Genomic DNA, 26,722 nt, shown 5'->3' with positions numbered 1-26,722 from the left:
AGTTGAGTTCTGGGTTTGGCTATGCGTTGGAGGCAAGCAAAGTTAGACATTGTATGAGATACTGATGGCGGACTTTCGCTGCCGGTGAAGACTTCACGTTTCATTAAGATCGTTCAAACAACCGCAATGTCCTCTAAGAGTACAGATTCGAGGCAGAGGTATTACAAAAACAAAGACAAAGATCAATCGGTGAGTAATCTATTTTCTGATGTTTCACTGTTGGCGGGTGAATTTGAATGAGTGTCGGCATGCGACAGCTGCATCGTGCAGCATGTGTTCACTCACGACAAGTTGTAACTATAGCCACGAGAGTTATACCCCATCAAAGATGGTTTTTCGATTTACTGGACATAACTGATCATTACTACCTTACGAGAAGTAGGAGTTCTCAGCCCGTTCACGTTCTTGTTTTTTGTACTGAGTGGTGTGTACCTCATTGCACAGATTTTTCCTACAAATAGTTAAAAGTTTTCATGAGGTCTCCTGTGAATTTTTTTTTACTTACATTTTCGTATGTTTTTCATTCACTAAGTACTTTCATTTTATTTGATAAGGTTTGTTTGCTTCCATTAGTGAAAATTTGTGTTTGTGAAAATTCTGTTTTGTCTCATGGTTTTGGCGGCGTTCCCAAAATTTGTGGCTAGCCTGATGTGTGAGTCTGTAGTTGTTTCTTTCGCTAAAATTTTTTGGTATGCCAGGTTGGTCTCTCTACATTTTCCCTTTTGTAAGTATTGTTTTTTCTTTCTGTGGTTGCTTGTGTTTGCTGGTTTTTTCCAAGTGCTGTATGTTTTGATTCTATGATGCAGTCATGGCTTTCCTATGTAGGATGCACAAGTAGCTGATTGTCAGATTGTGTCTGGTGTAGATCTTGTATGGTGCATAGTCTTTCAGGAAGCATTTGTTGACTGTGAATTGGAACTTTTATCCAGTGTTAGTTTTTACCTTTAAATGCACCAAAGGGTTTTGCCATGTGATGTTCCTTTTCCTGTTCTTGTTCTTTTCTTCTGGTTGCTCTATTTTGGTTTAAAACCAACCTGCACTATTAGCCACTCTTTCCTGATACCTTTTGGTAAGGGGCAATAGCTTTCATAAAGACTTCTACGCTGAATAGATTGTTGGTTAGTTGTTTTTTGATGTCTTGTGAGATATTTCCTATCCTAATACTGGAAGATGGTTATTGTACTAGCAGATATACAACAGTTTGTTTTTAATTTCATACATTACTAGTAGCATCAGCTTGAAGGGTTGAAAGCCATAGCTCTGTCAAACAAATCTGTCATGATGTGGAATGTACTTTTAAAGATTTGGTTTGTCCATGATGAATCTTTGATGCAGCAGGATTAATTTGGTTGTATTGCAAGGTTATGTTAATTTGCAAAAATAAGCACAATTCATGAAATTCTCAGTTATTGACCTTTTCCTTATATACAGAAGAAATCTTTTCAGGTACATAGTCAAAATCCGCCCGTGGCAAATCTTCCAGTTGTTTATTTTATTCTCAGCCATGAAAATGCCATTACCAAAGCCACTGAGTATAAAACTTTCTGTGTTTCCTTTTGTATTTTTATTTCCTTCTCCTTCTAAGAAATTTTTAAGGTCACTGTCTGTAAGTGATACCAATTTTTAAGTGTTTAAGCAGCCATAATCCAAGAAAATTTAGACATACAACCTTGGATAATGAATGGCAAATGCTTTGCCATTCATTCTTCAACATGACAGAGTGGCATCCCAGGTTGAAAACCTTGGTAAGATCTGGACAAGATCTTGGTGAAATCATGGCAAGATCTTTGATAAAATCTTGGCAAGATCTTTGGTAAGATCTTGGACAAGATCCTGCAAGAAGCTGCAGGATCTTGCTAAGATCTTGACAAGATCTTTCAATGATCTTGGAAAGATATTTTTAAGATCTTGCTAAGATCTTGACAAGATCTTTTAATGATCTTGTCAAGATCTTGGTTATGATCTGATCAAAATTTTTGTAAAATCATGCAGGATCATGGTAAGATCTTGACAAGATCTTACAACCCTTGCGAAATGGCTTTTGGAATTCCTAGGATTTTCCTAGGAATTCCTAGGAATAAAGGTGTGAATTTTCTCGGTAAATTCGGACTGGGAATTCCCAACCATAACAACTCTGGTTCTAAAAACCTAGAAATTCCTAGAAATTCCCAAAAATTCCCAGAAATTCCCAGAAATTCCAAGTTTGTAGCCAACAGGACTTGGAATTCCTAGGAATTCCAACTCAGAGAACCGATGACTTTCCCTGAAAAGCTGTAAATCTAAAAAATTCCTAGGAATTTCTGGGAATTTTTGGGAATTTTTAGGAATGTTTAAGAATTACTGGGAATTTTAAGCAAAAATTTGAGGCTAATGATATAAAATAAATACTTTAAATTAAAAAAACCCAGCTAAAATTCAAGTATTCAATGAAATTTATTTAGAAGCTTAATTAAGGCTTACATGTAAAATATTTTTGATTAATTACTAACATCAATGTGTGGTAATATTAGGATGGAATTTGATTTATTTTTCTTTTCTTGAAAACTTCATACGGATTAATCCTCAATTACAGCTATTCATATAAAATAGTTCTAATCAATCATTAAATCTGGTTTGACACAAATTGTGAATAAAATCTGTTGATTCTCTTCCATAAAATACAATTTATCTTAAGTTATATTTATATAGTTATATTCTTGGGAGTGAAGGGGCTAATTACAGACAAATAAAATTGATTTTTTGATTAAAATCTTGTTGTATCTGTAACAATAAATTAGAATGAAGTTATCCTAAACTGCAAACTTAGCTGCTGTTTGTACTGTTTGTATTTTTTTCCTGGGCTCACAATGAGTTGGCCTTGAATGAGGTTGTCAACAAGAACCTTGACCATTTTGTATCTGGATTCCTTGACATCTGAATTTGAAAAAAAATAATATATTAAAATATGTATGTTTAAAGCTCAGACCAGGCTTTTAAGATGGCTATGAGGAAAAGGGTATTCATTGGATTCTCAAATTGAGAAATCTCTGTTATATTGAGTGACTTTCATATTGGAGTTAGTACATCTCTCTCATGGATTTTACTACAAAAGAGGTGAATACATTATTTTGTTTTTACCAAGGAGGGCTTCTTTATGTACTAAGGTTTGTTTAATAACAGTTCCTATTTTGAATCTTGAATGTTCCCAAACGTGACTAGAGGAATCTTGAAACCTTACTGATAGGTTTATTTCATTGTAAAGCATAATAAGCTTAAGAAACTGCGGCATGCAAGTGACCGATTCGATTCTCAGAATTATTCTAGTTTCAGTTGCGCCGAGCGTTATGTAAGCTTAATTCAACCCGCGACATCTATTCTTTTATAAGATTTTGATCACGTAACGAATATCGCAATTTTTACTCACCACAAACTTTCAAAATCGTAGCTTTACAGACGGCCATTCGACCCATTGTTTGTACCAGTCAATATGTCAACTGTTGTCCCTTCTTTTAACTCCACAGCGCCAACGACTTTCTTCTCTTTTACAACACTCACGCTATTCTCGTTTTCCCATTGAACCACAATAATAGCTATCTTTAGAAATGTTATATTAAGCAAAACAGTTGAGAAAAGCGATCAACCGATGAAAAGTACATTCAAAGATGAGCGCCAAATGGAGTCTTCTTTGTTTCCGATCACGGGCATGATCACGTGGATCTTTTAGGACTTGTCATTGGCTAGCAAAGTGAATCCGCTGGCTTGCCGATTGCAGTGTTAAGAGAAACGCCCAACTTTATTCTGACTTCTCCGACCAGTTCTCTGCTTCTAGAAGATGGATAGCTTGGTGATATAAATAAAGATGTGAGCTTACTCTATGTAGAAATAATCGACAAGAATCGATCGTATTACAAATGCACGATTTGTGGCCGAAAGTTGTCGAGGAAACAAAGACTCGAAACTCACTTGAGTTGTGTTAATGACAAAGGTGAGAAATAACACAAGCCAATCACAGTTTTGAATGCGACTACAAATCGTCTTTTACCCTCATATTTATAAAAGAAGGATACCACATTCGGAAGTATAAGAGATACATAGATGATCCCTGAGTGTACCAGTACCTAAATCTACACAGCTTGACCGTAGCAAGCGTTCAGCAACACGTTCCAACACCGCCATCTCGATTCCTCAGTCAGTCGTTTCCACTGAACTTAAAGCAGTATTGACAACAGAGTAGAGTGCGTCTTACAAAGGAGAAACATTTGTACAAGAGACAGGAGTAGCTATATGCGATTACAGAGGTGCGTTGGAACTCTGGTCCACAAATAGTTATGCACTGCCCGAAGTATAAAACAATTTTGTTGATAGCTGACAGACAGAGAAGAACAACAAGTAAACTTAAGAGCTGTTATTATTGAAGTGTGACTAGCACTTTTCATTTTTATATAAAGAAGGACTTGTAATTTGCACCAAAAATAAAAAGATGTAATATTTTTTTGGGAGATCCAGTGATTGGGACATTTAAGAAATTAAGTTATGAAAGGAAACTTAGTTGGTACTTCTCACTACTAACAAGTCTTGTTGACAAATATTTTCAGATCAGAGTTTCAAATAAAGTAAATTGAAGACGTCATATAAAAGGTGTTTTTCCTCAAAGGGAACATTGACTACCTCTGTCTTGTCTGCATGCCAAATGTTTGCAAAGTGTGTGGATGATCCACAAGTATTGGAACTCTTACAAAAATGTTTTGTAAGAATAAAAACAGCAAAACAAATTACAGCAATTAGTCATGAAAATAGAGCAAAAAAACTGAAAAAAAAGCAGCAACAACAATCATGAAAAAAGAAAGATTAATTAGGTGTTGAATTTGTTTGTCTAAGGCATGAAATTTCTACTAAAAGTATTGTCAACAAAAAGTCTCGGACAGCGTTTGAGGCAACTGAGCTTGACTGTTCCATGGTTTTCTAACAAAGGCAACCAGTAATGTAGGTTAGGGAAGTAATATAACAATGTATTTAGTGTTAATTATTGTGGAAGTTGGCAATTTCCATTTAACATAACTGACAGCTGGTTCATGAGAAAATCCATATTAATGTAAAGATTTACTAAAACTTAGTTTGAGTAATAAATTTCATGATCTTTTAGTTATAAACATGTACATGTATGTATATCTCTTGGTAAGTTTTGTATAGCATACCTTTTATTGAGCCAAAGTTTTAAGCCTCTGAAATTACTCTTTTTCTTAAAACCTTCACATTCAAGGTATTGAGAATTTCTTAGAATTTATGTGGACCTCAGGGTATTAAAATTGCCTAAAATTCAATTCCCAGAAATTCCCAAGAGTTCCACACTTCTTAAATTATAGGTAGTTTGTAAAGCTGAGAATTCCTAGGAATTCCTAGGGATTCCAAGTCCTCACAAAACTGGAGTCTTCCTTTCCCAGAAATTCCCAGTAATTCCAAGCTTTTTAAATCAGAGTTAATTTGCATAGTTGGGAATTTTGGAGAATTCCTAGGAATTCCTAGGAATTCCTAGGAATTCCCAGAAATTCCCAGAAAACTGGGAATTCAGTTTGCAAGGGTCATTTGCATAGTTGGGAATTTTTGAGAATTCCTAGGAATTCCTAGGAATTCCCAGAAAACTGGGAATTCAGTTTGCAAGGGAATGATCTTGGCAAGATTTTTTACTATCTTACATGGTAAGATCTTAGCAAGATCTTTCAGTGGTCTCAACTTGCCAAGATCTTGGCAAGATCCTTCCAAGATAAAGATCTTGACAAGATCATCCAAGATCTTTCATGATCATAAAAGATCTTGACAAGGTTCTCAACCTGGGATGACAGGCAAGTGATGTGCCAGCAGCTGATTGGCAGTATCAAATGCATGAAAAATTATTTTATTTTTCACATTTGTTGTCAGGCTTTTCTCAGGGTTGGGAATCCTTCTATAACACTGCAGTTTACATGATAAAAGATTTTACTAATTTGAAGTGTCAACAAGATAGTTCTTGTGAAGACCACTGTAGGACAGCAAGTGTATCATGATGTTTATATTGTTTTCAGGAAAAACTGCCTTAGAATTATAACTTTCCAAGGTCACAACTTGGAGCCATTCAGTTTTCTGGATTTAAATTTTCACATACAAATATCTTTAAAGATGATGTACAGTAGAAAATACACTGTACATGGTACACTCTGTTTACTGAACTATCATTGTTGATTCAGTGATTTGTTCTTTTTTGCGAAGAAAGGGAGTTTGCACCAGTCTGTGGCAGGCTGGGAGCTGAGTTGAATGGAAGGAGTGCAATTTGTTATTAGTTTGTATTGTCAAGTAATAAATTTCTCATTTTGTAGTGAGGTATAGCTTGCACAAGGAGTTCTTAACATGACATGCCTTTCTTCTTCTTTTCTTTTTTCAGGCACTAAGACAAAGGAGGAATGAAGTCACAATAGAGCTAAGAAAGGTTTCTTGTTGTATTTGTTTTTAAGGGCATTCACTTTCTCTCTTCGCTGCTTCATGCTCTTGCCAATGTAAAGAGTAATTTCACTTCCAGTTTTCATATTTTGCACATTTACAGTGGGGTAGGGGGTAATACCTACAAGTACAACAAAATGTTTTTGTTTTATTTATTTTTACTCACGTTCTAAATCTAGACTATTTTGATACTGAAATGTCTTAAATCAAGCATGAAGTAAGAGCTGCGACTGTAACAAAGAGTCATAGGAAAACTTTAACAGGATTGCATATATTTTCTCGAACACTCTTACAAATTTTTCTTACAAAATATTTGGCTTGAGTTCCCATCTTTGAAGAGTTTATTCTTGGCTGATATTTGCTATCTCAGTTTGATTGAAAACGCTAATTTTCCCTCTATGATTCCTTAAATTAACTAATACTTAATCTTAATTTACTGGTTAATTTGTATCAAAAACAGGCCAAAAGAGATGACTGTGTTCAAAAGAAGAGAAATGTCCCACAGGATATTGTGGATGATAAAGAGGATCACCTACAGGTTATTACATAGCTCTTAATGTGGATATTTATTATGTCCAGGCTTTAGACAGAATATGCAGGGTGAAAGGAAAAATTTATGGAGGAAAAGGCTAATTGAAAAATTCAACTTTGTTAATCATCTTCTGACCATGGATCCTCTATTGCAAATGGCCATAAATTTCTCAGTCAGACAGGAGTTGCAGTTTAAAAGTAGTTTGTGAGCTGTTGTAGCGTGGGCATGTCTGTATTATCCATCTCTCTCCATCCATTTGTCCATCTTTTTATCCATCAGTCTTTCTGTCTTTGTAATATTTTTTTGTATTTTAACAGGGAAAGAGTCTGCAGAGTATTGTTGTGGTAAGTTTTTGTTGCTTACTGTGAACAAAAATAGTGTAATGTACTTCAACTGGCCTGTTTGTCGATTACTGATTTTGGCTTAATATTTTAGTTACTAATATGTAAAATAAAAAGTATTGATGGTTTTTTTGTGTGATTATCAGAGCAATTTTCAATCAAGTGTAAAACTTGATTGAAAATTCACCACATGATTGATTTGCCTCTGATTAAGTTTGGAGATACTCTCTACCTCTTCACACCCACATTATACAGAGTAGCTTGCATTTCTTTGTTAAATAAAAACTGTAATGTTGTTGTATGATAATGTTTTCAGTAAGTAAGTAAGTAAGTAACAACTTTATTTAAAGAGGCACTGACAAGTTATCAGGAGATAATGAAAGACAACTTAAGCTATATATTACATGTAGGCATGCATTTTCCATTCTTGATGTAACTGGCCAGTCTGGATCATTATGTTTGAGTCAATTAGTCACATGTAACTTTATCGTGTCTAGAATGCAAGTAGTCAAGACCCCAAAGAGCAACTTGGTGCTGTACAAGCAGCAAGGTACATATGTTATCTACTGTACTGTGTCTTGTTAGAGGTCCCAGCAGCTTTGATTTCAAGAGCAGCCTGGGAAATTTACAATACTGCAAACTTCAAATGGGTTTGGTATCTGAAATATTTTTATAAGTTGTTTTGGCAGAATTTTGGAGATTTTAAATCTATTACTGCCAACAAAAGATTGGTTGCATCAATCACTGAGCATTGTTGTTAATTCTTTTGAGTAACTATGTTTGTGTCTGCCTCCAATGTTCTGTAGGACTGCATTGTGATGCTTGGATTTTTAAATTTAAGCTTTGTTTAAATACCTTTTCAAATTTTTTGCTAGGAAACTACTTTCTAAAGATCGCAATCCTCCCATTGATGAACTGATAGAGTAAGTTTAAATATATTTTGTTTTAGTTATTATCAAACCTGAAAATCCAATGTTAGGAAAATTAATTATATGTTCAAAGCTCAGCAATATAAATGAATATTAGCCTTAAGATATTGAGAGGGCATTGTAACTAAGGTATACTCACACTGGTGAGAGTTGGGACATGCTCCAGTAGTTAGAAGTTACCACCATAAGGATGATTGGTTTTATTTTTCTAAAATGAGAGTGAAAGCATGTTCTGTATACTGGGACAAAGAAGTAGCATTTTTACAGGTATTTTAAAGAGGTTGGCTTTTAGTGAAGGTTGAATGGTATGTTGACAAAGTGGGCATAAATGTTCCTACAGTACATAATTAGTGGTGTTACAGAGTGATGTAATTTCATTGGTTAATACATAACCAGTATTTGAAATGTGTCAATTCAATGTTCAATTCATTTTCATTTCTACACTCTACATTTAGGTCTGGCATTCTCCCAGTTCTTGTAAAATGCCTTGAAAGAGATGACAAGTAAGTTGATCGTATGTGTAAACAAAAAATAAATTGTTAACTCATCAAATGATGTAAGGGATTTACCATTCCCCCATTTATTTCACCTCAATTTTGAAGTTTTGGGTTCTACTTTTCGGAATACATGCTACAACCTTATCTGAGTATCATATAAGTGTTCTTTATGACCAACAAATATTCCGATGACCTCAAAATTTTTTGGTTTTGTGGGCTTGCTGTCTGTATTTTTCCCCTGTTCAACAGTGTACTAAATAGAGGATATTGCATGGTGGCAAGAAGATGAATTTTATGTTTGACATAAAATTCATATCTTTAAGCTAATGTGTAATTTTCTTTTTATTGTATATGGACAATAAATAGACATGATAGAGACTTAAAAGCTGGCTCTATGAAAATACTGGGTATCACTTGAAACAAAATACCTGTTGCCTAAATTATAAGAAGGTTTTCATGTAGCACTGTCAGCTAGACCAAAATATTTGTGAGCTGGTTTTATCTGCCCAGTGAAAATTCAGTTACTGATTCTGACATGAATCATTGCATACTATTATTTACAAACCTTTGAAGGCTGTTCAGCACAAACAGAACAAAAATTTACCTTTGTTTGTCTCTTTCACTGTAGTGAGCAGACACTTTTGACTATTCCTTATTACTACAACTACGTAAATACATGTACCTTTAAATGCGTACAATAATAAGGGTGCTTTTGATTTTTGTGGTGTTGGGAAGGTTATCTCTCATTGATTTAATTTTCTGATTATTATTAGGGGTTTCAATGAGCTAGCAGAAGTCTGCCACTGCATAAAGAACTCTTGCCATTTTCTGTTTTGATTCTATTTTTATAAGTTTGTATGACTCATGTCAAGGTCACAGCCATTTGTTTGGCAGTTGGAAGCCCCTGGATAAAAAGGTTACTTAAACCCTGTGGTTGATTTTCTTCTTCCCTCTCTTCCACTTCTCAGCCCTTCTCTTCAGTTTGAAGCTGCTTGGGCTTTAACCAACATAGCGTCAGGTACATCAGAACAAACAAAGGCTGTAGTGAAAGCTGGTGAGTATGAACAGTAATACTACAACTTCTGTTGCTGGTGCATTCATCAACTTGTTTACTGTTTTATTTTTTAGGAAACCTAACCCAGCTTAACTTAACCAAACTATTAGAAGATAATATAATGATTGAAAAAGTGACAGTTTTAAAATCACTCTATTTGGTCCTAGATGCTGTTAAGTACTTCATGAAGTTACTTGGTTCTCCACATCAGAATGTGTGTGAGCAAGCAGTTTGGGCACTAGGGAACATTATTGGTAAGAGTTAATAGATGTTTATTCAAGATACCTTGAGGGTCATGATTGTTAAATATCCTATTGTTTATTTCACTAGTAAACTTATAGAAAATTGAAATATTCTGTGTTCTGATTTCAGTTTAATTTAGAAAAGTAATGGACCACACTTTCTATCAGTTTCCTAGGGTATTAACCAACTTGGGATGTTGGGAGAACACTCGAAAAGTTTGTAAATCACTTGCCTTGAGCTGGTGACTAACAACCTTTGACTTTGTTCTTCCAGCATCCCAAGCGAGTTATTTCACCTGTAATTTTGGCAAAAAAATTGTTGAAAGTGCATTGTTGCGAGTTTGAATTAACATTTCCCAAAGTTCCTTGGGACTCAAGATAAACTTTGGTCAGAATACTGAACACTTGTCCAATAAGTGATAGAGGTTAAAAGTAATTAAATTCTTGTAAGAGTTACATAAAAGGTTTATCTATAGTTCGTGCTCCTGGATTGATACAGTGCTTGTGTTATGCTTATTGATGTAAGACAAAGGAAATTAAACTTGCATGGAAAAGAAATGTAAAACTTTTAACCACAACATAAATTTATGGACTTTGTTCCTTTGATCTGGGTCACTTGGTTTTACATGTTTTTTTTCCAGGTGATGGTCCCAATTTAAGAGATTTTGTCATTAACCATGGAGTAGTGGCTCCACTGCTGAAGTTTGTTAACCCAAATGTTCCTGTAAGTTTTTAATTTTTAAAAAGAAGTTGAGCTGAAATTTAGTTCTAGTTATATTTTGATATGTGAAAACTTTTCTTTACATTTTAAGAAATTCAAAGAAATGAAGTTGTAGTTTTTCTTTGTGTCAACCTCTGTATTGCTTTGTTCCTCTTCTTATCATTTAATATCTTTCGAATTTACAGATCAGTTTCTTGAGAAATGTGACATGGGTGATTGTTAATCTGTGTAGAAACAAAGAACCACCACCCCCAATGGAAACAATTCAAGAGGTAACTTAATCCTGTGCAGTGGTAAGAAAACCTTCCTGCAGGATGGTTTTTGTAAGGATAGCTCCCTTAACATTCCAATGTAATTGGATTAGTGTGACGTTGGCTTACGTTAGAGTCTCCCAGCTTACTTATGAGTTATTAATTGTCTTTATAGATAGCCCTTTTTTTTTGTATTAACTTCACTATAATGCTGAACGTGAATTGTTGTACTTGTTATTTGTAGGTTCTTCCTGCACTAGCTCTCCTCATTCATCACCCAGATCTAAATGTGAGTAGGGAGGTTTTTGTTAAAATGACTTCATGGTTCTAACCTTAAACTTGCAGAAGTGATAAAAATGTTACTCTTCCTTTAATATTCACACCTCATCCCGCAAACAGTTGATAAGAATACTCAACTTATCAGGTAGAGGTTATCTTGATCTAACATCAAATTCTTGTAACTAATTTACAAGGTAATATTTGGCAGGTTGAAGGGAAAATTATGAATTTCATCTTGGTAGTTAAAGGGTTCATTATGGATTTAGTCTGCTGAAATGCGTGAAATGCCTGCCAGTTTTGTTCAGTTTTGTTTAGAGTTTGTTTTAGGGTGGACTCGAGATGTTTAAGTCACTTGGTGCTTTATTCTAGAGATATCAATATCTCATGACAAAATGGCTTTAATACCATTCTCCATCATAGCCAGGATTATAATGATGGACCCTGGTTAGAAATTGGATAATTTACCAGTATTTTCCAACTAGGTAGTCATCATCAATAACGAGGGTTTTGTGCTCAAGGCAGGTGTGGGCATTTATTGTTTATGGTTGGGGTGCAATTAGGTCAGGCCAGTTGGATATCACAACCAGCCTTTTAAAATATAAACACTTAAATTCGGCTCACGCAGGTAGCACACGTAGATAACACTCTGTAAGGTGTGTCATGTCACTGTTCCGTTGGTGTGGTCCGTCCCAGCTGGCAAATGTCTTCCTAAGTCTTTTGATTTTTCCTGTTTGAAATCCTAATCTACCATCGTCAACAAGTTTCTTGACTTTTCTGCCCAATTGTATTTCAGATCTTAGTTGACACAGTCTGGGCATTGTCTTATCTCACAGATGGCGGTAATCACCAAATTCAGGTATTAATGGTGAATGTAGTCAACGTTGTGGAAATGGTTACAACGCTATTAACAAAAGATAACAGTGAAAGTTTGTAAGAAGAGGAAAAATAAATTAATAACAGATTCAGGTCCGTGTCATAAGCTGCTGAAGGAGAAAAACACATTTCATGCGTGCACTGGTTAAGGTTTCGTTTCCGTTCACTCTCGACCTGCATTTAATTTTGATACTCGCGGTCTTTAGTTTAGTCAATCAATAAACAGGTAGGAAACTAATATTTTCTTAAAAGTCGTTTCGTACCCACGGACGTTTCGCACCCAGTCGATTCTTACCCAGCCAGAACCATTCGTATCCAGTCAGCTGATTCGTTTCGCACTCATACTAATAAGGATTTTTTTTCACGTTAAATAAATTAAGTATTTTAGTAAATGTTAAAAGTAAAGTCGATTTCTCATGTTCAGTAGCAATATATTCTGCGCGAAACAAGTTCTGTTTATGTGGCGTCCATTTGCGGCCAGCATTCGTGGGGGGTTTTGTCAATTTGGCAGCCAACGCTCTTTAATAATCATTGATTGAGAAAGAAAGACGGATAATCGCTTGCACGTGGTCCTGCTTTGACTTGTCGATATTTTTCTCTTAACCACGGATATTTTCTGGCTCTAAATGCAGTGCGGGTGACAATCAACGCTCGTACATTCAGTTTATTTATCAGTCTTCTCAAAGGTGTAAACTTACGCCCTCCCCTCCCTCCCCCCTTCTGATAAAACACCAGAGTAGACATATTTACGGAAGTATATCTCCAAAAAACGTTGGAGGTTTCCATAGTTAAAAGGCAATTTTTCCAACTATATTTTGGGAAGTTGTGAGAAGTACGATCTAGTTTGACGTAGGGATTTACTAAACTGCCTTTGGTTAACTTTTAGGAAGTTATTGATAATGGAGTTGTTCCATCCCTTATACCCCTATTGAGCCATGGTGAAATAAAACTACAGGTAAGTAAAAGCGTTATCAATCGTGTACATGGAAACGACATGGCAATAGCTGAAGCATCAGTTTGCAGCAAATTAATACCAAAGCATATTTGTTTTAAGAACATTAAAAAAAATCGCAAGTATTTGAGTCGTTTTCTCCAGTCAATCGTTAAAATTAGTGCTATTAGAGGTTAAGGATTTTACTGAGCCTTGCTGTTGACTTTATTTGTTGTCCACTCTCTGTAACCCAGACTGCAGCATTACGAGCAGTGGGAAACATTGTCACTGGGACCGATGAACAGACTCAAGTAAGTTGTAAGTTGTAAGTTTAGACCTAGACACCATGTAAGCAATGTTGGTTTATGTAATCCGTTACATATTTAAGCTCGCGCCCGATGGTTTCATCGGATTACGTGACTGAAAATGTCATAGTTGATATTCTCTAGATGTTATTCCTCAAATTGCAAACCTTGGTTCTCATCCGAATAAAGTTCCTGTCTGAGATGTGATTCGTGATGGTAAAGGGATTTTTTTTGTTACAAAAGTATACACAAACTTTTTGGATCGTTGAGTTTTACGTAAGAACACCGAAAAATCAACGTCTTACTTGTTAAAAGTTTGCCTGTACGCTATTGGTAAAATTTTATTGAACGCGGTGCAAAGATGTATGCTTTTTATCATCAAGTGGCGGAGCTGTGAAACGAGCGGCGAAGCCCCGAGAGGCATGAGACGGGAAAATCGTATGAAAAAATTGCTGATTCTCCGCTGGTCGTTTTCGCGGCTCCGCCTCCCTTTTGTTTCATCGAACGACCAAAACACCGCTAATTAAGCAAGATAAGTGTTTGAAGGATAGAAAACATATTGGTCTCTATTTGGTTAAAAAATATTTTCATATTTATGTCATATCTGTTTCCTGAAGCTGTCCTATTTCTTTTACCTTCGCTCTCGGAAAACTGTTCGCTTCTCAGAACAGATAATGTTTGCGATCAGATGTCTAAGCATATTTTTGCACTCAATGGAGGCTTTTGTTTCTAAACTTACTTTTTTTTTCCTTTTTCGTCAGGTTGTCCTAAACCATGACGCCCTGAGCCACTTCCCAGCGTTACTTAATCACCACAAGGAGAAAGTAAAAAAGGTCAGAAAGCTTAAATACAAACTTTATACAGGATGTATGGCTTGTGTGCGCAGAAAACGGCGAACTATAGTTGCGCAAAAGTATACTAACAGAACAAAAACCTGCGGTGACCTTGATTATGATAACCTCCATATTGTACTCAAGCTTATGATTGACTTCTTTAAAATATTAGTTTTATCTTTACTCGGCATTAACTGTAAATACATTAACTCTATTTTCGCTGATATAAACTGAGGAACAATTCTAGACATACTCCTGGTATGAACTTGCGATTAGCTTATTTGAGCAATAGAGACTTTTCCGTGCTTTCACACCCCTTATCCAAACACTGGAGTGTAGGAAGTCAATCATGCAAACCAGAGACGCAATTAAGGGTTCGCTTTACTGTATGGAAGTCCTCCACCCCTTCCCTCCGCCCCTGGTAATTTAAAGCTGTCTTACTTTTAAGAAGTATTCCTTAAAAAAAAACGTCATAGCCTTGTTTACATACTTTTATCCAAAGAAACCTCACGATCATTCGTTGTATTGAATAGGAGGCAGTTTGGTTTTTGTCCAACATAACAGCTGGCAATCAGACGCAAGTTCAGGTAAATGACCCCTGCCGACTATTCATGTAGTAATCCATTAGAGAGGATCAGTCAAAAAAACTACTTAAGAATTACGGAACCTTTTTTTGATTGGGTGGAAACGGAAAACGCCGACGAAGCAAGCTGATAAAAAATTGCTAGGCTGAACAAGCAGCGGTTTGGGTCGTAATGTAGTGTATACATGTGTAGTATGTCAGTCCGACTTACACCACACGAGTATTATAGTCAATAACATCACGGGTAAACTGACCAACCAGTTTACGCGAACTAGACGTAAAATACTCTGTCACTTATAACACTGATGACGACTTCCACTTAGGTTGTCGAAACGTCAGTCAACAATATTTCAACAGTCCTTCTCAGGACTACCCGGACGATCAGATTACTTGTTTTACATGAAATGTAAGGAAAAAAATTCGTCTATTTTGTTGACTAATGTTATATTTTAGTGGCTTAATCAACGTGCTCTTTTGAATTTTAGGAAATTATTAATGCAGGGCTTGTACCACTGATTATTCAAACTTTGGAAACGGTAACTATAATATTCGATTGGTGATAGATTCAATGACTTAGCCTTTTTAAAACTAGAAATACAATTTAGCTCTGTTTTTACCATTACCTTAACATTCCATGGGTATTCCATCCATTAAGGATAATTTGTGGAAGTAACTGATATCCAATTTTCTCGTTTTTTCTTTAATTTTTAGGGCGAATTTCTGACGCAGAAGGAGGCAGCATGGGCGATTAGTAATTTTACAGTGAGCGGCAACCCTCAACAGGTGAACATTTGCTACCTTTACAAATTCGCATAGTTGTGCCCATGACACAGGTAGCCCAAGCCTCTGCACACATGCTAACAGCTTGTGATCCGCAGCTGTAACAGTATTTCCATATTTATAGAGGCTCAAAGTGCGAGCCTGGGCTACTTGTGGACACATGGAAAGTAAGGCTGGTTTTCCCTATTGTCCTCGTTCCGGAGGTTTGGAAGTGGTAAACATTCTAGGGTATGTCTAATGTATTTTCAAATACCACTTGGATGGTGAAGGACAAAATCTTACGAAATCAATGGAAGATTAATTGGATGAGAGTGTCTTGTGTTATTCTGTTTGAGTCTAGGTAGCAGTCCTAGTAAACTGTGGTGCGATTCCTCCATTCTGCAAGTTGTTGGATTGCATGGATACCCAGGTAAAAATGGGAAGACATGTTGGCGCCCGCGCTTTGCGGCGAATGGTGTGCATGCTTTGCCATCGAAACGTGGGGGCTTGTTGTTATGACTCATTAGCGCATAAAGCTTGCCCATATTCTCTTTGTGTGTCTGGATTCTTGCTGTGGCTTATCTTGTAGCTCGGAATGGGTAACTGACTCCTTAGAAGTAACGCGTTTCAAAGTGAGATCTGAGATCAGCAAAATTAACTGACAACGATGCAAACTCTTAAGGAAAAGTAGGTGCTGCTGCCACGGAGTGTAGTTTTTTAACAGCTATTTTTGTTAGAAACCTGGACAACACAACATCACTTTGCAAAATCTTTTGGTTCTTTCTCGTGGTCTAGGCTGAATGGAAGCTGTTTTCGACAGCCACATCATTTCTGCCTTCAATCTTTATTTGTATCACGACTAACCACAAGGGTCCTTTGATGCAGAAAGATATATGTGTGTGTGGTTTTTTTTTCGTAGTTGAACCACTGTATCGATGAATAAGACATTACCGCTTGTGAATTTATATTAATGGTGACACGCTTTACATAACAGGTCGTCCAGATTGTGTTGGATGGTTTAAATAATATCTTAAAGGTGAGAAACTTCTCTCTGTCACACTTCACAGCAGACACACAGTTATTGACTCAGACACGCTGTAAGCCTTTGGTTTATACTCTGCTGATTCAATTTTCAATCAAGAATTGTCACAACTAACTTTTAGGGGTTTAAACTTGAAAAGGTTTTGAAACATGTTAAGTAACGTTGTCTTGATGACCGAAATTGTGTTCTTTCGCCATCGTAACCTGCGTATTGAAGGATAATGGATACGTGAGTACGTAGGCTGGCAGGACAAGGCCAGCTAAAAAGGTAAGAAAAAGAGTTTTGTTTTGAGTAATCTTTGAACTAAATCTTTTGGTATGTTGTTGCAGATGGCAGGGGACAGGTCTGATGCTATCGCAACCATTATAGAAGAAGCTGGAGGTTGGTATATACATGTATAGCTTAGTTACAAATGACAATAACTAACAACAATTCAAGACAGAAGTAAGGTTTGTAGTTTTACGTTAAAACTTCTCAATCGTAAGACTGATCTAAAATAATTTCTCCTCACTGCACTGTCTCACCATACATTTCTTCCCCAGTGATTAAAATTGTATTGATATCATGACTACAGATTCAATTTTGGTGTCTCCTGGACTTGGAAAGGACAAAAACAGTTGGCGACCCAAATTTGATCTGTATTGGAGGTTAAATACTGAAATGATTTCAAAACATTAGTTGTTGTCCTAATGCAAGTACATGCATTCCTCTATACTTCTTAGCGCAGACTGGCAGGAATAAGGCATGCAAACAAACGTATACTTAGAGTGCCTTAGAAACAAAAATTACTTTAATATCTTGGTATTTGCACTTGTTATTGCGACTTCGAGAGATTGGAACAGGGTCTAATTTTTAAGCATGAAGCAGGCATTTATGAACAGTTTGGGTCTCAGGCGGAATTTTCGTTGACAGAATGGACTAGATCTGTGTTCCTAGATGACGAGATCACTAGTTTGAAATACCTTGTTTTGTTAGACGTGGCTGAATGTTACAGTTTTAAAAAGTTTTGTCTCTTTTTTTCAATCGGTCCTGTCTTATAAGAAGATAAACAGTTAGCTTTTAAGGAACATACGTAACTCAATTTTGCTTGATTTCGCGAAGTAAAATTAAAGGTCCTCACAGAGTAATTCACCGCCTCGCGTAATAGCAGCCACCGTTTTCACGTAGTTTAGTGTTTGAAAATTAGTAGCAATACGCTAGAAGACCTCTTCCTCAGTAGTCTTGACGAAGACTTTCTTTCATTCTTTTCTTGCTTTAAGTTATTTAAAACGGAGCTTCACGTTGAATTCGCTTTTCATCGTGAATGTAGCCGAGAAGAGGGTCTTGTTAAGCGTCTAAGGGAATACAGTCGCTGTCGCTTCATCCAGTTTGAAAATTAGTTTCTAGTCCAAAGGAAGGATTTGAACAGCCAAACCTGTTAGTGAGGCTGTTGCAGGCACCTAGTTTGTGGGGACGGGCGAAAAAGTGGGCGAGCGGGAGGAAAAATGTGTGGGACTAAGGAGAGCGACGACCCCGTCAATTCACGCTACCCACTTTTTCACTCATCCTTACTGAGCATGGTAGAGGAGAGAAAAGGAGCGATTATTGCAAGGTGCCATGCGCTATTCATGGTAGTACAGGGACCAAGATAGCGCTATATGGAAGTCGGACTTTAACTCAGCAACCGTATCGCGGCCTCAGAATAATTTGATCTGTCCTATTCCAGGTTTGGATAAGATTGAATTCCTCCAGCAACACGAAAATGAAGAAATCTACAAACTCGCTTTTGGAATAATAGATCAGTACTTTTCTAATGAGGTATGTTCTCTGTTATTTTAATGAGGCTCCGTTTGTTATGGTGTAGCACGAAATAAACCAGACGCGAAGCTGCTGTAGTAATTGTATACTCTCTGTAATTTTTCGCCATAGACTCAGTCATACTTGTTCATCCTATATGAGTGCCACTGGGATTTTTTTCGATTTCTTCGGGCCGTGAAAATAGTAAAAAAGGAAGGGTGGCAGTGCTTATGCCCTCATATGATAGTTATTTGTCAGTCTTGACCGTGTCAAAAGAGGTCTAAAACTAAAGCAAAGCTCTTTGAAACCCCGATACAGCGGGAACACAAGCGGAATAGTGTCTTTTCTGGTTCTGTTGACTTGTTAAGGCTTGTTTGTCGAGCTGCAAGGTTGTCTATACATTTACGTACCCGTGCACGAAACTAGGCAAAAAAAATGAATTGATATGATCTTACACTGAGCCCATGATCAAGGAAATGTAACAACTCATTAGAAACGGGAAAGTCTGATTTCCCGAAAATTTAAAAATGCTCCGAAGTAAGAGTTCTGTTAATTTCTCACATTTTTCGATCTTCACTGTGTTTGCGGTTCAGTGAAGCCCTGTCATTGTAATACGCTTGACAGAACAAACGCGGATTGAATGTAAAGCTCATAGCGTCAGATTTGATTTGCTCTGTGGTTCTTAGCATGTGGTTGATTGTTTTGCCTTGTGACTTCTAGACCTTGCTTGCTCGCTTTCACTGATTGAATTGACTCGCTATGCATAAGCAATGACAATACCGGTGGGATTCCGGTAAATTTTTATAGTGTTAAAGCACCGTGAAACAACCGTGTAGATATTAGATGTACTTGAAAGTACTGTGCGTAATTTCTCTCGATTGATAAGATGTTGTAACTTGTATACCTTAAGCCATTTTCAGTCCTACTTCTTTAGTTTGAATTCCATTTTAATCATAAGCTGTCATTCCCAGTTACCTACCTTCAGGTTGTCAATACAGTGCCTTGCTGCTTGTGTCACTGATTTTAAACGCTTTTAACGCTTTCTTTGTTAACACTCTTTTTTTAGCTGCACGTTGTCTGTCTACTTGTACAAAATCTTTTCTGTTGCTGTTTTTATCTGCACAGGGTGACAACGGTGACGAAGATTTAGCTCCAACAGAAGTGGATGGCCAGTTCGAGTTTCAAGCTAAAGATAATCTTCCTCCCGGTGGCTTCAAATTCTGCTAGGCGGCGATTTCCAACCTTCTACTCGAAATCTTCCCAAAGAATGAAGTCGTGGGGGCGTGCGTGGAGGCATGCGTGCGTGTGAGCGAGCGTGCGAGACGACGCGCGAGAGTGCGAGCGAGAAAACGCGCGAGAGTGCGAGAGAACAAATCATGACAGAGAGAGATCACTTTCGAAATAAGAGAATGAACGGAGAGGGCTTGTGAGGGAGTGCGTGAAATATGGAATTGTCTTCTGCAGTAACTCTGTCGCCTAATCACAAGCGAGGAGACCGTTTCACCAAAGTAATTTAATTAGAAGAATTTCATCTTGTCAGCATATGGCGGTAATTACTGGCCGCCACCGCTTGACTTTCCCACCGGGTCCAAGCAACAGGATGATGCCCCATTGGAATGTGTTGGAATCATAGGCGGGTGATATTACTCGTACTGCCTTGCTAATAGTAAAAGGAGGCAGAGTAAATAAGGCTAACCAGAGGATTTTTTAAAGAATTACATCCATATGTATTTAGTGCGAGGATCAAGAGTCCCACGCTAACAAGTGAGAAGAGAAGAAGTGTTAAGAAAAGAATCATCCTGTCTAGGATTAGTTTCTTTCTTGTTTAGCCATGGAAGGAACAAACTGAATGTTACGGTGGACAATCATTTTGCCCGAACTTTTAAAATTTTTCGTTTGATTTGTTTTGTATAGATTTGGAGATGCCAAAATGCTATTATGTTTAACCACCGTTGTTTTGTAATTTTGTGCGGTTTTAGAGGAAGAAATTTTCTCCTTTCCTTTCTGTCTTTTATCTCATTCTTATGATAAATTACTGGAATATGTTTTGTAATTCTACGAAAGATGGATCATTGTATAGTACCGAATTTTATTAGTAAATTTTACCATTTTTCCCACACGTTGAGTTTTGTTTCTTTCTTAAGCAACTTGCTGTGACAGAGACCCTGAAAGACAACAATAGATAACCGTCAAAACTTACTCGAGTGGTGATAGCGGATATTGAAATCCTCACAGGTGAAGTGTTTGTTTGAAATCTTTTTCTTGCACTTGAGTGTAGACAAATAAACTTTGTTGTGTCATTTTCACGAAGCAAGATTCCCCTCCTAAACCATCTTTATCGAGTTAGTTTTTTTAGTTAGGACTCTGATGGCGTTAACAGTGTTTCTAAGGGAATAAAGTAATGTGGAAAGTTCACACTAAGCCGGTTTTCTTTCCTGCTGGCCCGTCATTTGTGAAACTTGTATGGAGTGACACTGCTTTTAATTTACATCTGAGCTTTCCTAGTTGATATAACCTGGTCAATTCACTTACATTTAGAGAAAATGGGTGATTATCTTTGCAATAACATCGTTTTCAGTTCGTTTTAAAAGGAAATAAAAACCCTCCTGTACAATTCCTTATTTATAAACTCGATTAATTTCGTGCGAACGCTTGGTCTGACAAAATATAGTTATTACATTATCACTGTTGATTCCGATCGTTTCGCACAATTATGCTATTAATATTCACTACCGTATTGTTCACGTATTTGCTTTTTCTCGTGGTGTTTACGCGCACATGAACAACAAACTTAATTGTTGAAAAAGCACTTGCGGAAATCATTGCTGGAGACTTCAACATTTACACCGCGAAGGAAAAAACGACTTTTAATCCTCGCGATTGCACGAACGCTCTTTTGCTAAGGAATTCCACTCACTAGAGGATTTAGGTTGTGGCCACATTCATTTTGCGGGCTTATTAGTTTAATTAAATTGGAATGAGTTGGTGATAAAAGGACGTTTTATTGTTATTATAATAACGCATACCGCGCACCGAATTGTGGCACAAGGTAAACATGTAATAACACCTATGTGATAATGTGTAATTCTCGGCAGCGGCACATCTCGAACGCTTCAATGGGCAAGCTTTGTGATTGGTTCACTGCGAAGCTTGTATCGACTCAAGATAAACGGTATTAATTAATTAATTACGGGGACAAATGGTGATTAATTAACCCAATCAAAATGTTGAGATGGATGCAAGTTTTCAATATTCTTTTCTTACCGGGTCATTGTTCAGGGCAGCTGGTGATATCAGCTGTTAAACCTATTTACAGTTGAATGTGGTTTTAATTTATATTTATTGGAACAGAATATTTGAAGATTACGCCTCAAAGCGTGCGATAGAATTCATAACACACATTTTGTCGCTAACAAATATTCTAACGACGGAACACAAGTCACAAGAGGTCTGTCATAACCGGTGAACGGCAACATTTGTTCGGATCTTGACCCCGTAGATGATTCGAAGCGGGGGAAAAGTCTCGCTGGCGTATCATCAATACTTTGTAAGTGGCTCAAGAGAGAGAGAGAGAGAAAGAGAGAGAGCAGTAGCGAATAAACAACCCAGTACCGGTGAGTCAACATGGTTATTTCACACACTTAACCTCGTAACTCGAACCGTGAAGTTTCTTGAAGATCATGCCTCCATCAGAATAGTTCGCGTGAAAACTGTCGTATGAAAGGAATCGTTTTGTCACACACTTAATGAGGAATCTGTCATTTTCACGTTGTTGTCGGCTATTTGATCAAATGAGATTAAACTAATTGCAAATGTAAAGAATATGCGCTGAGTATCATGACGTCCCCTAATGAACTTTCGTAGTTTTATTAATTTTATTATCGGCTGAGAATTTCATTGCTTTTACACCAATAGAATTACTCGTGCGGTCGATTTGTCCACAGGGTTTTATTAAAACACTTGGAAGACTTGACGCATTCCATTTACCAGAGTTCGTCCACCAAACATGAGTACTAAGGCCATACCCAGCTCTTACACTATTGATGGATTGTTGGGACTCAACCGAGACGATGAACACAAACACCGTACAAAACTGGAACGTGTTTTCGACGAAGCAGTAGACCGTAAGCTGGGTCACAGCACAGAAGAGAGAAAACAAGGTAGCGAATAAGCGGCCTCACTTGTTAGCTCACACAGCTCTTTAAATCTTTCGATGTCGTCTACAAATAAGCTGGAAATTAAATTGGGTGTATAACGCCTTTTCACATGCCAGAATTTTCCTTTCAATACTGGTGGCATTTTGCTGTCGTTAACTGGGCGGACTACATCAATATCTCGTCACTTTAATTATTTTTATATGTAACTTTAAAATCTTTGTGATTCAATTGGGAAAAGAGAGCTTTAACCACATTGTTCGCTTCATAAAGGCGAAATGGTTTCAAGGCAAAATGATTCTTCCAAATGATTTCATTATGGTGTTCAAGATTAGTTCTAATTGTCATACTAGCATTAGACACAAATCGTCTTAATTTTTTTAATCTAATAATCACCCTTTTTTCTTCGTTGAAAACAGCAGACCACAATCTATCCGGGTTTTTTTCCTTAGAGAACGATGCGGAAGCAAATTCAGCGGATCAGAAACACGATGATACTAAAAGTGGAGATGAACTTAAAGTGAAAAGCGACGATGAAGAAGATCAGGAGAGTAATTGTTCACCAGGAAAACTTAGGAAACAGCGTCGATACCGTACAACCTTCACAAGCTATCAGCTGGAAGAGTTAGAAAGGGCTTTCTCTAAGACTCATTATCCAGATGTGTTCACAAGAGAGGCACTGGCCATAAAAATTGATTTGACTGAAGCGCGTGTTCAGGTATGAATATCTCAAATGTTTCCTTGACGTGCCATATACACAGCCGGCCGGCTGATGGGCTAAGTAGCAGTCAACAGTATTGTTCAAATCACAAGAGCAATTTATGAGCTGATTTGTTCTTTGGCTAATTAAATAGTCCAATTTAGTTGCGGACGCAAACCTCCTTATTGGCAGAGATAAAAAGTGGAAACGAATTAAACTCCACAAATGAGAGGCATTTGTTAGTGATGGGTGATAAGGAGGACTATCACTAAACTATTACAACAAGGAAATTAATATACATGGCAATTTTCCAAAGCACTTGAAATACAATTTCCAATGGCAATTATTCAAATAAAGGCGTCGATAGATTTTGTGATGTTTAAGGTGTATCACGAATCAGTTTATTCAGTGTTGTTGATTGCACAGCACTGCGGTAGTTAGTAGATCTTAAGGCGTCTTGCTGCGGCCGAATTAGTGTGAATGTATCGAAAACTCTGTGAGAAGTCACACTTCATTGATTCAAAACTGCTATGGATAATTTTTGTTTCTACTTTAAATTAAAAAAGCTAAGTGCCTTACTATATTGCCAATTTATTAAATTTCTCGTTTTCAAAACAACGATTAACGACATTCTCGTGGTTATGCAAAATTGATGTTAATTTTAGATTTGTCTTTGGTTGTAGGACAAGAATAACATTTATTGAGACAAAATCTGGTGAAAAAGGGTCGATCGTTTTTTTGGGCTCTTCAGTATTGTTTCTCGTGTAATATAAAGGCGATGAATACTGTTAACTTTTTCAAAACAGGTTTGGTTTCAGAACCGACGAGCGAAATGGCGTAAGCGTGAGAAGGCTCAAGGTGTCCGCCTCCATGCTCCACTTGGACTGGGTAACACTTTAGTTCCTCCCCCACTGTCAGCTTACACCTCTGAACTAACGGCTGCTAGCAGGAACCATGATCAAGAATGGGATTGTGGTTTTTCCTCCGCAATGCCGCCTCATCCGCCGCCTTCTTTTCCGGCCCTCCGACTTCCCTTACACCCCGCGGCTTGCCCACAGTCAGGTAGTATGGCCCACTTTTATTCACCGTATTACACCCACCACTCGGAGTACTTTTCGGCGGCGGCCATACTGAGCGGCGGCAATGGCAGCAGCTCACTTCTAACGGCAACCTCCGTGCCCTATAAGTCACCAGTGTTTAAACTCTCTCCCGTTGTGTCATGTGGTTCATCTCCTCGAAGCGTTTCACCGGTAGAGCCAGACAGAAGAACAACCAGTATCGCGGCACTTAGACTGAAAGCACGAGAACACGCCGCCTCCTTGAGCTGTGTCTCTTCCACTGAATGAATTGCTTTTAATCATATTTCACACGTGCTGCTTACGTCTGAGTAAATTTTAGGAAAGAAAATAGACACTACTTGTGAACTCGTTCTTTCAGCATAAATTTTTAATTAGTTTCTCAAAGGATCACCCCTTCATTTGTTCCTCTATTGTAAAGTATATATCGACAGAAAAATAGGTATCTGGTAAAGATTTGTACGTTGTCTCGAACTGTTCGCGAATTCTATCGAATGTCTTGGACTTCAAGAGTTGTTAATTTGTTTGGGGCGCGACTCCCTGCGAAACAACCACCCGGTCAATAATTTAATAAACGTCTTTGTTTGCGTTACTTGTACACGAGTCTTAACACGGGATCACTCAATCACGCTGAGATGGGGACCATTAACGAGAGCAGAAGACCCGCCGCTGTCGGCCGCTTTGTTCGCGTCATCAAAAAATATTGCTCTTCTAATAGGATAGCGGGAAGGATTGCGACGCTGAGATTATCAAGGAATTAGTCGCATTTGGCAATCTATCAATGAGATAATTGGTGAATCAATTACAGAAAACTTTCCATTTGATATTACAAGCTTGCCTTATTTGGAAGGGACACCGGATAGCACCTGCCCCAGCGCTGTGTTGGGTGAAGCTGACAGACGCACATGTAGTCGTGTTTACTAGGTTCGGCTTGAGTGCAAAATTTACTCCTTACTTTGGACGAATTTAATTAGGCCTACAAAGCACGGTACTATTAACTTATGACAACAGTCGAATTCTTGTTTTATAGAAACAACAAATTTGAATAATTTAATTACGTTTCAGGCAAAAACAGTGATATGTAATCAACGACTTTTAATTACCGGAGTGAGATTCGATTAGTATTGTGACTTATGATTGGCTTTGCAAAGGCCTTCATGTAAACCGTGTTTCCTCATGATAAATTGAACTTCCCTGTAAAATGACTTGGTTATTAGCGCATGTAAATGGCGACCGCTCTTAACTCTGGACGGCTTTCTTTCTAGTTGTCAAATGAGATTTACAAAGGATTACAGATTAGCTATCGTTACGCGTTTCGCGGGAGGCGATGAACGTTACTGTGTAACATGTATCAGATGACAACCGTTCCTTTCTGTTTGAAGTCGTTCCATTTAAATAAATTTCATTAGCTCTGAAAGGCGGTGAGCGTCATTTTTGCCCAATTTAGTGGTTTGCGGCTTTTTGAGGAAGATTTATCTTTCAATTAATTGTTTATTACAAGATTCAGAGTCTAATGATATGAACATTTGAAGAGCTTTGAACAACATTTCTACGAACTAACCGAAAATCCTTTTAATCAAACCGGCTCGTTCATTTGTCGAATTTCCAATTCATTTGATTACTTGAAGCTAAGTAATGTGATATTTCAAGAAGGTTGCGCTGAAGCTCGACTGACTTCGTCTTCGTATTACATACACTTTTTCTCTATTTGGGTAATTAGACACCCATCGCAAAAAAAAAAGATGGATAGGTCTATGTCAGTTGAAAATGGCTCTTGAATTTGTTCAAAACTAAATGAATACAAAAAAAACAAAAAACAAACAAACAAAAAAAGCGTGTGAAAACCAGAACGTAGGTAAAATTTTATCAGTGCAACTCTGAAGAGTGCTTTTGGTTTCTCGATGAGATCAGCTAAAAACAACCAGTTTGCCTACGGCTGTTTCAATTCAATTTTATATCAAACAGAATAACTTTAATTTAAAATGGACCGCTGGTTACATGCGAAAAAAGAGTTTTCGATTCTTTTAGAATTCCACAACTAAGATTTTTACATTTTCATAAGCAATTGTTTTCCTTTTTGCTCAAGCATTTGAAAGTTTTGCCAGCAGTCAATTAAACTTTAGAAAAACAATATTACCCTCTGGAAGGAATTTATCAGCGTCAGCGTAAGGCGAGTTAAGGTGGTCGCTCGGGAATATGTAATAAGCTTAATGGACTAGAAGTGTTTCTGCTTCAACCTCGATTACAGCTCCGTCTTCTTCCATTTCCAAAAACCCAAGACGTCGACCTCGGTCAGAGGATCGAACCCAGACCCATCAGTCTGTGTCCACGGACAAGGAGACGACCGGAAAATAGAGCAACAGCCATTTATCGATCACCTAGCCTGTGACAGGC

The 26,722-nt window shown here is 37.4% G+C and overlaps 2 protein-coding genes across 4 annotated transcripts; both read left to right on the top strand.

The window, feature by feature from the left end:
* Positions 1–28: 28 nt before the first annotated feature.
* Positions 29–20,517, top strand: LOC131777744 (importin subunit alpha-3-like). Its single transcript, XM_059094070.2, has 24 exons — positions 29–189; positions 6,395–6,439; positions 6,911–6,988; positions 7,300–7,326; positions 7,821–7,873; positions 8,199–8,246; positions 8,708–8,755; positions 9,718–9,803; positions 9,971–10,057; positions 10,687–10,769; positions 10,952–11,038; positions 11,262–11,306; positions 12,090–12,152; positions 13,056–13,124; positions 13,355–13,411; positions 14,167–14,238; positions 14,772–14,825; positions 15,307–15,357; positions 15,533–15,604; positions 15,942–16,010; positions 16,575–16,616; positions 16,952–17,003; positions 18,328–18,419; positions 19,524–20,517. The coding sequence occupies exons 1-24, from the start codon at positions 127–129 to the stop codon at positions 19,623–19,625; spliced, it is 1,545 nt and encodes a 514-aa protein (XP_058950053.1). The 5' UTR covers positions 29–126; the 3' UTR covers positions 19,626–20,517.
* Positions 20,518–21,771: 1,254 nt separating this feature from the next.
* On the top strand, positions 21,772–25,642 carry LOC131777746 (aristaless-related homeobox protein). Of its 3 annotated transcripts, none has more exons than XM_059094077.2 (4): positions 21,772–21,945; positions 22,343–22,558; positions 23,005–23,270; positions 24,059–25,642. In XM_059094077.2, the coding sequence occupies exons 2-4, from the start codon at positions 22,405–22,407 to the stop codon at positions 24,596–24,598; spliced, it is 960 nt and encodes a 319-aa protein (XP_058950060.1). In that variant the 5' UTR covers positions 21,772–21,945; positions 22,343–22,404; the 3' UTR covers positions 24,599–25,642. The 3 variants fall into 3 exon arrangements, with proteins under 3 accessions (XP_058950060.1, XP_058950059.1, XP_058950058.1); XM_059094076.2 differs by having other exon boundaries at positions 21,772–22,012; XM_059094075.2 differs by having other exon boundaries at positions 21,772–22,012; positions 22,314–22,558.
* The last annotated feature ends 1,080 nt before the right edge of the window (positions 25,643–26,722 follow it).

This window comes from Pocillopora verrucosa, chromosome 6 (genome assembly GCF_036669915.1).
Source record: "Pocillopora verrucosa isolate sample1 chromosome 6, ASM3666991v2, whole genome shotgun sequence".
NCBI classification, from domain to species: Eukaryota; Metazoa; Cnidaria; class Anthozoa; order Scleractinia; family Pocilloporidae; genus Pocillopora; species Pocillopora verrucosa.
This window is presented reverse-complemented; position numbering and strand designations above follow the sequence as displayed.

Coding starts and splice junctions, on each gene's coding strand:
- LOC131777744 (XM_059094070.2), top strand. CDS start 127: ATGTCCTCTAAGAGTACAGATTCGAGGCAGAGGTATTACAAAAACAAA. Junction 6,989..7,299: donor ATAAAGAGGATCACCTACAG/GTTATTACATAG, acceptor GTATTTTAACAG/GGAAAGAGTCTGCAGAGTAT. Junction 16,011..16,574: donor TGGATTGCATGGATACCCAG/GTAAAAATGGGA, acceptor TTTACATAACAG/GTCGTCCAGATTGTGTTGGA.
- LOC131777746 (XM_059094077.2), top strand. CDS start 22,405: ATGAGTACTAAGGCCATACCCAGCTCTTACACTATTGATGGATTGTTG. Junction 22,559..23,004: donor CACAGAAGAGAGAAAACAAG/GTAGCGAATAAG, acceptor TTTTTTCCTTAG/AGAACGATGCGGAAGCAAAT. Junction 23,271..24,058: donor TGACTGAAGCGCGTGTTCAG/GTATGAATATCT, acceptor TTTTCAAAACAG/GTTTGGTTTCAGAACCGACG.